The following is a 13,277-nucleotide window of genomic DNA, read 5'->3' as shown; positions in this document are numbered from 1 at the left end:
AAACTGGCGGGGGGGGCCGATTCGGCCCCCCCCCCCTGAGATCTCGAGAACGAAGCAAGATAGCGACAAACGGTAAACGGCATCGGATACGCACGGTCAAGATCTACAATTTTTACTAAGGTCATTTTCAGGTCAGGTCAAAGATGACGTCACAGGGGTCGAAAAAGTCAAAATGGCGGCGCTAGATATGGAGAGTTTTTCTCGAATAACTTTCGAATTAGTCAAGATAGGAACAAACTAAGGGCATCATCGTGATCCTCTCGTCAATCCGCATCGAATGATATATATGTTGACCTCGAAAGGTCAAGGTCAAAGGTTGACCTCAGGTCACGTGACCTCGAGGTCATCATGTATATCATTCGATGCGTCTTGACGAGCTGAACACAATGAGACCATTCACGCGTCTGTATCTTGTTCCTGTACGGAGTTATTGGCCAAAAACCTTTGGTGACCTTTGATGACGTCACATGACCTCACAGCTGCCCAACAGCAAAACAGACCTCAAGGTAGTGAAGGTTGATCGTATATGAAGTCATGTATGGTATATGGGGCCATTCCGACCCGTTTTAGTGGTAAAAACAGGGAGTTGATTTTTCCCCCATTGACTTATAATGGGGAGGTCGCGAAACTGACCTGACCTTAGGTCACCGATATCAAAATTCCGAGATATACAAATTGCACATACTGGTACCCTAACTAAAGCCTGAAGAGAAGAAATTGATCGGTCAAAAACTCTAGCTCTGGCGTGATTGCAAACTTTTCTGAGGTAGGGTCACCAAACCGCCTCTGGTGACCTGACCTGAGGTCAAATCAACTTAAAATTTTCAGACATGTTGCGTAGAAGCCTTTTAGGAAAAGTCAGAAAATTTGAGCTTCCTAGCTCAACGCGTTTGGGAGAAATAACCAAAAAACCTCAGGGGGGGGCTCCTGAGGCCCCCCCCGCCAGGAATAGGGTTAATGGGTCAGGTCGATATCTGGTCAGGTCAATGCAAAAGAGCAAAAAAACTAAAAAGTACCTCATGATGTGCTTAGTTTGCATGAAAACACTAATGCGTTCATGTATGCTAACGCTAAACCTTAGTCTAGAAAAATCTGAAGGCCTTCAAAAACGAGCTCGCTACATTCCACGAAAAGAGTCCAACGCTGTCCAAATTCCAATATGCACATTGCACACTATAGTTTCCCTGAAAGACGGACGTATTTGGCCATACCCTCGAAAACTGAGATGATTACGTACAGTCACATTCAGTTGTTCCCGATCTCGACATTTTGTTTTCATAAATCGGCGCATACCTCGCGAACGAGGCAGGCTTGAGTCCACATTGGGACTTGGGCGACTGATTTGTATGCAGGCATCAGTAAAATCCTTTTTGAAAGGATTGCATTCCCAATCCACATTCCTATCGGAGTCCCGAAGTGGATTGCATTCCCACCCGCAATCCCCTTTTTTCACTTGGATGCAAGGCCATCTATAAAAGGTACAGTCTGTCTTAAAAGTACCGCGCAAAGTGACGGTGGATCCATCAACCCTAACCGAGGAAGGGCCTGTGTTAATTTGAAAGTCACCGAATCAATTGACCTGGGGAATGGACGAGGATATCCATTGTTTCGGTGACTCAAATCCAGCAGTCCTTCCTCGGTCAGGCTTGATGGATCCACTGTTACTTTGCGCGGTACTTTTAAGACAGACTGTACAGTCACTCTCCCGCCGACCAATCAGAGACAGATCCTGAGTGACGTCACCCCTGATGCTCGATAGGGGTAGGTACTCCATTCCTTTACAACGTAAAAATGACTAACTTCATTTGAAGATTGTTGGTGACACTCTACACATATCGCTCAACCATTGATGTCATTGGAAGGTCCAACTAATTTTCTAGCGATAAAAAAGAGCAGCAATATGCTAAGAAATGACCGGTTTTGAAGATATAGACGATTTAAAAACCCTCTGCAGTTGAAGGAAAGCAACGTAAAAACGCATCGAGCTTATATTTTTACTATGAATAAGTCATTTTTCAGTAAGTTTTTAGATATGGTATCGGTTTATTCAACAACTTTATTACAATGTTTTTATTACTTGGAACTTTATTTCAAAATAATATTTTCAAAAATGGCAACTGTTGGCAAGTAGCTTTGAAGCGATTGTGGCGCGCCGCGCCATTATTGTCTTGAGGCCCCCATATGATGTCATCAAAAGTGGAGTGACATGGGCCTGCTTGGATGGTGATCAAATCCGCAATCCTTTTTTGCAATCCTGTTGTATCATTATGTGCACTAGTGGCTCTGGGGGAGGGAGGGGGCATAGGGCCGTGCCTCCATCCCCAAATCACCCATTTCTAGTACCTAGTCTTGCGAGTAATTCCTATCTAAGGCACAGGTATTTTAAGGGAAATATTTTTTGCCTCAAACACCCCCACATTTAAACCTCTACCCGTCCAGTGTTTTATATTTTTAAAACTCGCCCTCAAATACGTAATTTTGGTCTTCCTATGTAGTTCATCAGCGTATATTATTTTGAGCGTTTAAATTAAAAGCGTTTAAATTATTTCAAGTTTCGATGTAAAGCCCTTGATAGCAAAGTACATTAATTAAGCCAATCAAGCCGATCTCCTAATTTTCAATCGCAACAAACCATTTCAAAGCACTAATCAAACAGTAACACAATCCGGATTGGATAGCAAAAATGGGAAGTATGATGCAATCCCATTCCCATCCGCAATCAAATCCTGTTTTTTTTTTTTTTAAAGGAAAAGGGCCACCTTTAACATGGGGATTGAAACTGAGATAGCCATCTTGTAGCCCGTGTCCGAAAACCTTCTTGTCTACCCCCTTACGGCCGATTTCGGCCTCCATTCGTAGTTATCGGCAATTTTAAAAGAAAATATGCCAGGAATGCGTTCTTATCCCAGGAATGCGTTCTTATCCGACAATACAGCCACCCGCGGCGAGGCTTTGGTTTTTAACCAATCAGCTTGCAGCAGTACTGATCAGGCACGGATCCCTGTACTAGCGAGCAGACCACGAGCAGTTGCGTTATTTTTCGTTGTCTGTTCTGGCAATCGGCCGGCGGATGAACATCCGCAATCGAATCTTGAAATCCGTCGCGCTGATTGGTGATGAGTTTCATGAGCTACTTTCATGAGGTCTATGAAAGTAAACCTATGCTATGCCCTGAACAGATGACATCTCATTTGGTAGCCAATTGCTAAAATGTATTTTTATCTTACGCAAGGCAGTATACCATATTTTATACCGTGGCTCTGATCCGAAATCAGGGCATTTTTGTTCGAACAAATACCTATAATAACGATGAAGAAGTGCGTGATCCGCGGAGCAAACGACCTACGTCGGGTCGGGACTGATATGCGTGTGACTGTGCGTGTGACTGTGCACCTAGGTAGGTACCTAAATTCTTATTTATTGCAATGGCTCTTCTATTACTTTTGTTTTCACAGAACTCTCCCCTGGATTAGCAAACCCTTTTGAACTGTTCAGGCTTTCACAACTGAAATGCCAGACTGGATAAAAAAACACAAGTTATGCCGAATATGTCAGGCGAAGTGGTGTGATTGCGGCGTTGCCCCGAAAATTTCATCGCACATCCAGCATAATTTTGCATGCGTCAAATTCAGCGCATGGTGGCAGCTGAATTTTTAGGCGCAGGTCGACCGCATGGCGCATAATGTTTATGCAAATGGCTGTCACCGAATTTTTTGACACGCTGTGGTCAATCTAGCAGCAGACTTGCCCTGCGGGTGCTGGCAGGTCTGAAGAGAGTCGGAACTTCCGGCCTGGGCCTTGTTTCACCTTAAGATTCTACAGTGTGCCACACATATTGTGGTATTGGGTTTTCATGGGAACATAAACTAATTCGGACGCTCAGAAAGGGAAGAGCGTCTGACTCCGAGGCCCCGGAACGACCTGTCTGGTTGATAAAGCCTTGGTCGGTAGATATGCACATGTGCTTTATGTAAAAGTGGCTTAATTTTGGTGCAAACAGGCACCCAACTTTCAGTGGAAATCATGCACTGGAATTTCAGCTCAAAATTGCTTGCTTCAAATTTTGGCGCATGAGGGGCTCACGGGCGTCCGGCGTAGTGTATGGATGTTTTCCAGTCTGGCTGAAAGGCAGAACTCAGACACATTTATCCAGCCCTTCAAATCCCATTTCCTGGTTGTGGTAACACCTACCTTTCCATGGGGGTTTGGTTCATCTCTTGTCTACACAGTTTTCTTTCACTTATGTGCTGACAAGAAAAGGAAACTCACCAGAGCCCAGTTTCACCAAGTGCAGTAAACTCAATTTGGGGTAAACTACCAAACTACCCCACTACTTAACTACAAAAACTACCCCAAAATTAAGTTTACCGCACTTGGTGAAACTGGGCTCAGTGGAGCTATTCAGCTTAATACACAGAGTATGTGTTGCATGGACTAAGCATGTGTTGACCCTTTTTTACTTTTAGGTTCCCGCTAAAAAAAGAAGTACAGAGAAAAGTGGATGAGGGTGTGTGGCATGACCAATGAAACAAGACCACATGACCACTTAAACTTAACAAGAAGTGCGCACCATGATAAGCACAGTCAAAAACGTTTGCGTCTAAAGAACAGTGCTGTGCCAGATCAGAATGTAAGTTATTTTTTAAAAGTGATGAAAATGCCTGCTATATTGTTTAAAAAAAAGTTATCAAAAGACTTTGAATACTGTTTTTGTAACACTTCACTCTAAAGTTATTCGTAGTACCAGACATTACAGCTTTAGTGCAGAGTCTTTATTTGTAATATTTTTAGCCAAAAATAATTACTAGTACCGAGCCCTTACAGCTTTACAACCCTAGTACCTTGCCCTTATTTTTTATATTTTTTAGCCATTTCAACCTAACTGAATATCTGTATGTTTGTATGTTATTGTTTTGATCTGTATTTTATGCTACCTCCCTATAGGTAAGTTTTATTAAAACATGTGGTAACGGTGTGCTGATTTTTTACAGATTCCGTATACGCCTTGGGTTGCTGTCGCTGCTCGGTCACCCACAGATGAAAGTGATCAAGAAATGGACATCACTCAGGTAAGATTCAAGCGTCCTTTATTTTACACATAATACACTAACTTAACTTGTTATGCACTCGGGGGCGGTCAGCCTGTTGTAGGTATGTAGGTAAACCTACATGTGCAGGTATGTGTAGGTATGTAGGTAGGTTAACCCTCGCCCGCACATGGGGGGTTGCCACCCCCCCCCCCCCAGGTAGTCTTTCTGCTCTGCACTCAACATTTTTAGAGCTAGAAGGCTGATTTTTCGTATAGCTGCTCCTCTATCCTTTCTTGATGTCCACTGAAAATTTTATGTTTCTGTGATTTTTGGTTTCGGAGATATGACCTTGTTTTTCAGGTCATGTCATGACCCAAATGGCCAATTCTCAACATCTTGCGTTTGCCATGGGCCTTATGAGCTTTTGACACCCTGATTTCGGCCTTTTTTGCCAGTCTTACCTCCCACCTATCATGGAACATGTTGTTCGACGATGTACAGGGGTCAAGGTCAGGGTCAAGGTCAACCTAGGTCATCTAAGATAATTGCGTTTTAGGCAAGCTGAATTTACTTTTTTTTTGAAGTTTTTTTACTGCATTTTTGGTAAAAGCTTCTCAGATCATGATTCCATGTAATATGGACCCAAAAACAATCGGTGCACACAGCAGTATACACACAGACACACACAGACATACAAACACATATAATTGACCTTGACCTAACTTGACCTGAACTAACCGGTCCCCAACCGTGTAGGTACCAAATTTGAACGCAATCGGCCCAGCCGTTCTCGAGATCTGGAAGCGCCCCCCCCCCTGCACGTGCGCACGTGCAGTAGCACCCTAACCGCAACATATGGGAATGCATTGCCTGGTGGGTGCCTACTGCCTACCTGTATGTCAAGTTTCAGCTAAATCGCCCCAGTAATTACAGAGTTATTGAAATGGGAACAAATTCGGCACCTCTTCTTTTTGCATTTTGCACGTGCAGTGGGGGTCACTCACATAGATCAAGAGCATCCGACCTTTGGTTGAAGGGGTGCAGCTACCCTACAAAATTTACCGCAAGACCGCCCAAGCGGCTGCTGAGATATGAGCCTCTCAAAATCACTTCTTTTGCAACTTTTGACAAATAACACCCTTGACTTTTCACGTGTCACGTGCCACGACGGTCCCTGTAATGTATCAAGAGTAGTCAATTACGGGGTAGAGGGAATAGGGCTACCCAACAAAAAAAAAGACCGCAGGCCAATCGGTCCAGCGGTTGCTGAGATATAAGCCTCTCAAAAGCGTTACAGGCCGGGCCGGGTCGGGCCGCTCATACTGAGCTTTTTCCGTGATATTGAAAAGACTTCGCTTCGCTCGCTCGCTCGTAATTAACAATTCATGGTTGACTATATGGATTAAGCTAAGTGATTGCGCTCTATTAGCACACTATCTAAGTAGCCCTTAATTGCTGCCGGTGCGTGGACTGTGAAAGTGAGCCGAGCTGTGACGCAAACCGTGCGCCTTTTTCAGGTGTGGGATCACTCGTGGAAGTTCACGGCGGATACGGAGCCGTGCATGCAGCTCTGGTTCGATCCTGCTCAGGGAAGCCCCAATGACGCCGTGGCGCGCATCTGGGCTGAGCGGGTGGTGGCGGCCGGTGCGCGGGCGCTGCCGCGTGGCTGGTGGCAGCGGCCCGCTCCTGACCCGGTCGCCCTGTGCCGAGCACAGAGCGCCGACTGAGGTCAGTCTTGTGATCGAGCTTCCGCGCCGGAGGTGGAACAGGTGGAGCCGGCGACCAGCGGCGCGGGCTCGGCGGCCTGTAAGCCGTGCCGAGACGAACCGCGACACTCTTGCTAGATCTGCACCCCATTGTAATCTTCTGTAGTCGATATTCGGTAGGTACTCAATGCTCATTTTTCTGATATTAGACGAGTGGCGTGTTTTGATGTTACATTGGAGACTGCTGTCTCGGGTGGCCCGACAGTGTTCGATTGTGGTGTAATGTAGATACATAGACGGGATGCCGCGGCTCGGATTCGTAGCTGGACTACCATGTGCCTGTCGATTGAGATGCTTTGCCTGGCGATTGAGATGATTCGGGGCGCGGCCCCACACTGACGCCATGGTGCAATGAGTGACTGGCGACAACTAAGCAATTTTGTACTTTTGTAGAACACATGTTTTCATGGATACGAGAGGCAGTCCTTTTTTCGCTAGCAGTCATTTGGTTCACGATACTTTCGATACCGACAAATATGTTCGGGCGGCCGGTCCGTCTACAGCTAATGCGTGCTTGCCCGCCGATGCCTAACGGAGCGCTGTGCTGTCTACGCTCACTGGTCGCTGGCCCGAGAGCCGTTCGGTTGCTGCTGTTAAAACAGTTCTCACAAAAACACGCTGGCTGGCTGCCAGTTCTTCACCAATGAGAGGCCCAGTAGCATCAGCAGGTAGCATTGTTTAATATTACTATTCCATTTTGTTTACCCATATGTCCGACCTAGAGCCGACTGGTAAAAAGCGGCAACCGAGCAGCCCTCCGCAGCGCTGCAGATCATGTACGCTCGATTATACACAATATATGTGTCTTTCTTGCACACAGAGACATGACGTTTTGTAGAGCTTTTATATCGCTTGCGGCTGAAAGGAATATTGTACATTTTAGAGCTTTCATTCATATACGCGAGAAAATATGGTGCAAAAAACATTTATGAAGCCTGTTGAATTTTAAAGGTTGTTGGGACATTTCACAGACTGTGTCGGTGGGCAGGGCAGCCCGGCCCCGGCCGCCGCCGCCGCCGCCTCCTTCACTGGTATGTGGCAGGGACGGAAGCTTCGTATTGATATACCGGGGTGCAACTCAAGCAGCATATCACCTATCAAACAACCTTCGGTTATAAAGTGAATGAAAACTAAATATTATGTATAACTGTGGTCTGCGCTGCGGTGTTTCCAAAGTGGAGGAAGTACGGGGAGCCGGACCCAGACTCGATGAGCCCTCTACTACGGATCTGGGTCTTCGCAGCTGATCGTCTGTGAATGAGAGATCATATGATACCAATGCATACCGAACGGATCATAAACAGTGCCATTATATATTTGCAATTCTACAGCTTTACGTAAGCCCATCCTAGTGAATGCATTAATACGCGTTGATTTGACAACTGACATCCGGTTGAAGGCGTTTTTTTTCGGCCAACAGCCGGCCAGCAGTTGTTGCAGGCCGGCCTCGTTGGGAAGCAGGTTCATTTTCCGACAGCCACTGCGTGCGGAAGCACTCTCTGATGGCGCGGACGGCGCGCGCCGGCTCCTGTTTCTGTGACGTGTAGAGGCGGGTGTCGAGCAGCTGGGCGCGTAGCGGGCGGTCCTCGAGCACGCGGAACGCGGCCGGCTGGCGCGGGTACAGGCGCTCCCTAAACAGCAGGCCCGAGTGGTGGCAGAGTCGAGCGTCGCGGCGCGGCAGAGCGCGCGGCGCGGCCGCCGTCTGTTCCAGCTCGGCGTCGGCGCGCCCCTCGGCGAACAGCAGGTGCAGCTGACGGTCGGCCAGGCAGAAGCCGCTGATGCCAGGTGTGCTGACGTCGCCCGGCCGGCGCGGCGCGGTGCCCTCGGCCGCCGCCGGGCTGGGCGGCTCGTTGAGCTGTTGGATGAGCTGCAGCACGCCGCTGCGCTGCAGGCCGCGCTGCGAGACCACGGCCAGCAGTCGGCCATAGGCGCAGCGCGCCGGCGCCGGCCGCGGCAGCAGGTCCAGCGGCACGGCCAGCGACACGGAGACGGACAGCTGCGCCGCCGACTGCAGCAGCTGCAGTGGCCCGAACGGCGGCTGACACGTGCCGCGCTCAATGTCGGCCGCCGGCGAGGCAGCCACTCCGGCTGGCACCGCTGTTAGCGGCACCTCCACACTGAGCAGGCGCACGCCGCGCGTCAGAGCAGAGACATCCACCACCACCTGCCGCGCACACAGAGGGCCGACAGTGGTGACAGCGCGCGGCGGGTCAGACCTCACAGTGGGGATAGCGGCAGCGGGTCAGACACCCTTATAGAAACAGCACGGGGCGGAGCCGACAAAAGAGGACGAGGAGACGGTCATACAGCCGACTGAGGTCCGGGCACCGACTGACTCAAAGTGCTGAACATGTCACACATTTCTAAATGGCTTCTGTAGGACGGAATAGTGTCTCTTCCTTCCAAGGCTTACTTGCAGAATAATATGGAAAGACACTATTTTACAAGTTGTGTTTTTATGACATAAGTTCTCTATAACATTTCAACACGCAAACATCATACCTTGACAATTGTTCACGATGAAGATCATGCAGGAACATTTCATATTTAGTCACCCTTGATTATTTTGTTGAAAGTGATGCGAAAGGCAAATTACCAAAGTATATATTTGCAATTATTTGAGTTAATAATTTCAACTTTTTTGTGTTGAAAATTGACTTTTGAAACAATAAAGGCAAATGAATTATCAGTGTCTGGAAAGGTGCAATGCTGAAAGCTTCTTATTACATTCTAATTTATATCTAAAGCTTTGTGATATCCAAACTCTCAGAAATAACCAAGGACGTAACCAAGGAGGGGGGAGGGGCACGGGAGCCATGCCCTCGTGCCCCTTCCCCCCTCGGTGATGGCGAATTTTTTTTAAATAAAAACAGCTGTGACACACCCCCAAAATAGTGGGCCTAATCCGAGAAATTTTCCTTTTTTGGAGGGGGTACAACACTAGGCCACAACCTGTGACCCCCCCCCCCCTGAGCAAAATCCTGGCTACGTGCCTGGAAATAACAAAGCACATCCTATCCTTTGATGCCACTTACCAGCAGCAATTTGCGCACTACCAAACAGCCACCTTTGGGCCTTTGTTGTTCTTGTTTTGGGCATTGTCAGTGGTAACTGGAAATAATCAGACATGATGGTCAGAGTAGGGAATGTGACTACAACAAAAATCATTTGATTCCTATAATACAGACATGATTTAATAGAAGAACTTCTTCTTAAGAAACTGTGTCATGGATACCAGCTAATCTGTATGGTATTTATCTCCAGTATTATCATATAGGTATAACAATTATCACCACCCGCCACCATTGAATGTAGGTTTTAGGTTGTAGGTTGTAGGTGGTAGGTTGGGTATCGGTAAAGCTGGTGTCACCGTCAGCGCTAACCGGTAAATGTGTAGATAAAAGGAATCTTAAAAACAATCTAACCTAACCTAACCTTACCTACTGACCTACAACCTACCTACCCACAACCTACCAAACTAATATACGCTGACAGTGATGCCAGCTTTACCAATGCCGTACGTTGTAGGTTGTAGGTAAGGCTAGGTCAGGTAAGATTCTGATTAGGTATGTTTCATTATATATTTACTGAGAAGACGGCTGAATGCTCTTGAGACGTGGCTATACATTTACATTTTGTAAGTAATTTTCAGGTTTCAATGAATATTTCCTAGTGGAATGTTTTGAAAACCATTCTAAATGATGACCTTTAGCATTCAATAGTACTTTAAAGCTAATTAACCACATCGCCAATGCTAGGTCACATTGCATGCCTTTCACCGGCAGCTCCATGGGATATATGATAGGCAGGGGTAAATGAAATATTTTTATTAATATTCTTGAAGAAAATTATAGGCATGAAAAGAAGATGATCTGCCTTTGAGATTGATATGTGATGCCTACTTTGGAGGAACATAATCATAATAATTACACAATCATAAAAAATGCAATGTAACCAAACAGCCGCTTATGCCGCAAAATGAGAATCAAGCCAATCACTGAGGACAAACAATTTCAAACCACCAAAACTATATTCTTGCTATTCACCAATAATCCAAAAATAGCGTTCCATGGCCATTATATGCATCTTTCACCCTTACCTCCGACAGATAACTAGCGCCACGGGCAGACACACGGGGCGACAAGTTGTTTACAACCTGAACCGCTACAGTCCGACGAGTCTATCCTCCTCAAGGCTGATTGGCTTGAGTGTGACGTCATTGCTATGACATCATACAGTAGCTGCGGTAGAGAGTATTGGGCTGTTAAGTGTGACGTCACGGTTCCAACAGCTGACTGCGCTAATGCTGTAGAGATAGGGGATTATCTAGAAAGGTGTATTGTGGCGATTCAAAAATTGTCCGACCCTGATTTGGAATTTCTTTGGAAACTTAGATGGATGAATAACATTTCTGAAATTGATTTGCTTCAAGTTTCATCGAAATTTGGCTGAAAAAGCCCAAAGAAATGTGAGGCTACTAAATTCACAATGGTGTCAGCATTTGTGGCGCATATGTGACATTTGGTGAAAACCACGTGAAAACAATATTACGTTACGGACATTTGCACGTTTCTGGGCTTGTGTTTGACGTGTTTGGGCATGGTATGAGCTATCATGGCCTTCGTTAGTGTTGCAGCCATAGGTGATTTTTTTCAAACTATGTCCAGTGTGATTGAGAAGGGTGAAAGAGCATTGGATGGTGGCAAAATCCGATCCATTGCCCTGCAGGATGGCAAATACATTGTGGCTTCTGTTGAGGCCAGCATGAAGAAAAGGACCTATGATGTTCAAGTGAGTATTTCTTCATGCTTGTGATAGGCATTTGAAGTACTTTATGAAATCTGCTTTCATGAAATCGTGGCATGAATGTGGGAACAAAATTGCAACTGCAATTGAGAATGAGGTGAATGTGGCAAAAGTATTGAGTGAACATGACCAGAGTCCAGAGGTAATAATTACAGAAACATTTCATTATATATTTCCATTCGAGTCTACATACTCCATAGTTCTTTATATTATCCCCATGTGACAGGCATCTTGCATTATTTTACCTTAGCAAAAGCTGAATAGGAAAATTGAGATGCCACGGTAGCAGACGTAGCACGAGCTGCCATATGCCCCAGAATGCATTTTGCTAACCAAATCAAAACACCTAACCAAAGATACGTAAGCTGACCTACAATCTACTTCCTACAACCTACAACTTTCTCATTTTTGTGAACTTATTTTCATGATAAACATTTCATTTGAGTGAAACGTCCACTTTGATATTAATTGAATATGGTTTGAACTAATGTGTTAGAAAAATATCATGCAGGTATTTAATAAAAATCTGAATAAGGCTTGCTGATTACCTGCTGCAAAGGTGTAAATTGTTGTTATTCTGTGTTTCAGGTCACTGTCGAGAACAAGAAGCCAGTGGATGGAAGCTGCACATGCCCAAATGGTCAGCATCGGTGCTCCCACATGGCTGCCATCCTTCTGTATGCACAGAAGAACTGGTCGCAGACTGATCGGCAGTGTCAATGGAACCGAGGATCCAGCAACGCGACAATGTTGAAAGCAAAGGAGATGTTCCCCCAGGAAGACAGTTCTTTGCTGGTGAGCTCTGTCAAAGAGGACCAACTGGCATGGCTGTATGATCAGGTGAGGGAGCAGCCATGTGGGCTGGCATGGCTGTTGGCTCCAGAGTCTCAGCCTTCCCCAGAAGAGAAGGTACCAGACATCGACAGCATCCTAACTAGTGCTGAGTTTCATGCATCAGCTGACAAGTCCCACTTCCTTTTAGCAATGCTGTCTCTTTCAAAGGAAGAGATTGCAGAGGTGCAGAGGGTGACCAGTGGTCAGGTCAAAAACCCCAAGTGGTTTGTTGCTAGAAAGGGAAGGCTGACATCGAGCAACTTCGGCCTCGTCTTGAAGGCAATTGCCAGAGGAAGATACCCAAAGTCACTATTCAAAAGGCTCCTTGGTGGCTATGACCCATCCGGCAGTGCAGCAGTAAAATGGGGACGAACCCACGAAGCAGCTGCAAAGCGAGCGTATGAAAATCGCACTGGAAAAAAGGTGGAAGAGAATGGGATTTTTCTCTCTGAAGATGGTATGCTTGGAGCCTCTCCAGATGGTGTAGTGGGGGACACACTCCTAGAGGTGAAGTGTCCGTGGACACACAGGTGTCGAACGATCCAGGAAGCCGTGCAAGCAGATGGAAAGTTTTTCTTGGACGAAAACCTGAATCTTAAAGAAGATCACGATTACTTCCACCAGGTACAGGGCCAGATGTGGTTAAGTGGCTTCACCAAGTGTGACTTTGTTGTCTGGACGACTCGTGACTTACACATCGTTACCATCGCCAGAAGCGATTCATGGACTGTAAACCTAGAACTCCTAAAACAGTTCTATAGGGTCCACATGGTGCCGAGCATCATCGGGTCCGCTTAACCTGCAGGGCTCATGCCTGCTGGGCGATATGAGATTTGCCACT

At 46.4% G+C, this 13,277-nt stretch overlaps 1 protein-coding gene across 3 annotated transcripts; it reads left to right on the top strand.

Moving 5' to 3' along the window:
- Window positions 1-2,889: 2,889 nt before the first annotated feature.
- Window positions 2,890-7,624, top strand: LOC122382468 (folate receptor alpha-like). 3 transcript variants are annotated; one of them, XR_006256686.1, is made up of 4 exons: window positions 2,890-3,369; window positions 4,467-4,630; window positions 4,992-5,069; window positions 6,548-7,624. XR_006256686.1 is itself a non-coding variant. In XM_043367837.1 (2 exons), the coding sequence occupies exons 1-2, from the start codon at window positions 5,055-5,057 to the stop codon at window positions 6,755-6,757; spliced, it is 225 nt and encodes a 74-aa protein (XP_043223772.1). In that variant the 5' UTR covers window positions 4,992-5,054; the 3' UTR covers window positions 6,758-7,624. The 3 variants fall into 3 exon arrangements, 1 of the variants encoding a protein (XP_043223772.1); XR_006256685.1 differs by having other exon boundaries at window positions 2,890-3,397; XM_043367837.1 differs by lacking the exons at window positions 2,890-3,369; window positions 4,467-4,630.
- The last annotated feature ends 5,653 nt before the right edge of the window (window positions 7,625-13,277 follow it).

The sequence above is a fragment of the Amphibalanus amphitrite genome, unplaced genomic scaffold, assembly GCF_019059575.1.
Source record: "Amphibalanus amphitrite isolate SeventyFive unplaced genomic scaffold, NRLGWU_Aamphi_draft 000140F_arrow, whole genome shotgun sequence".
Classification (NCBI taxonomy): domain Eukaryota; kingdom Metazoa; phylum Arthropoda; class Thecostraca; order Balanomorpha; family Balanidae; genus Amphibalanus; species Amphibalanus amphitrite.
This window is presented reverse-complemented; position numbering and strand designations above follow the sequence as displayed.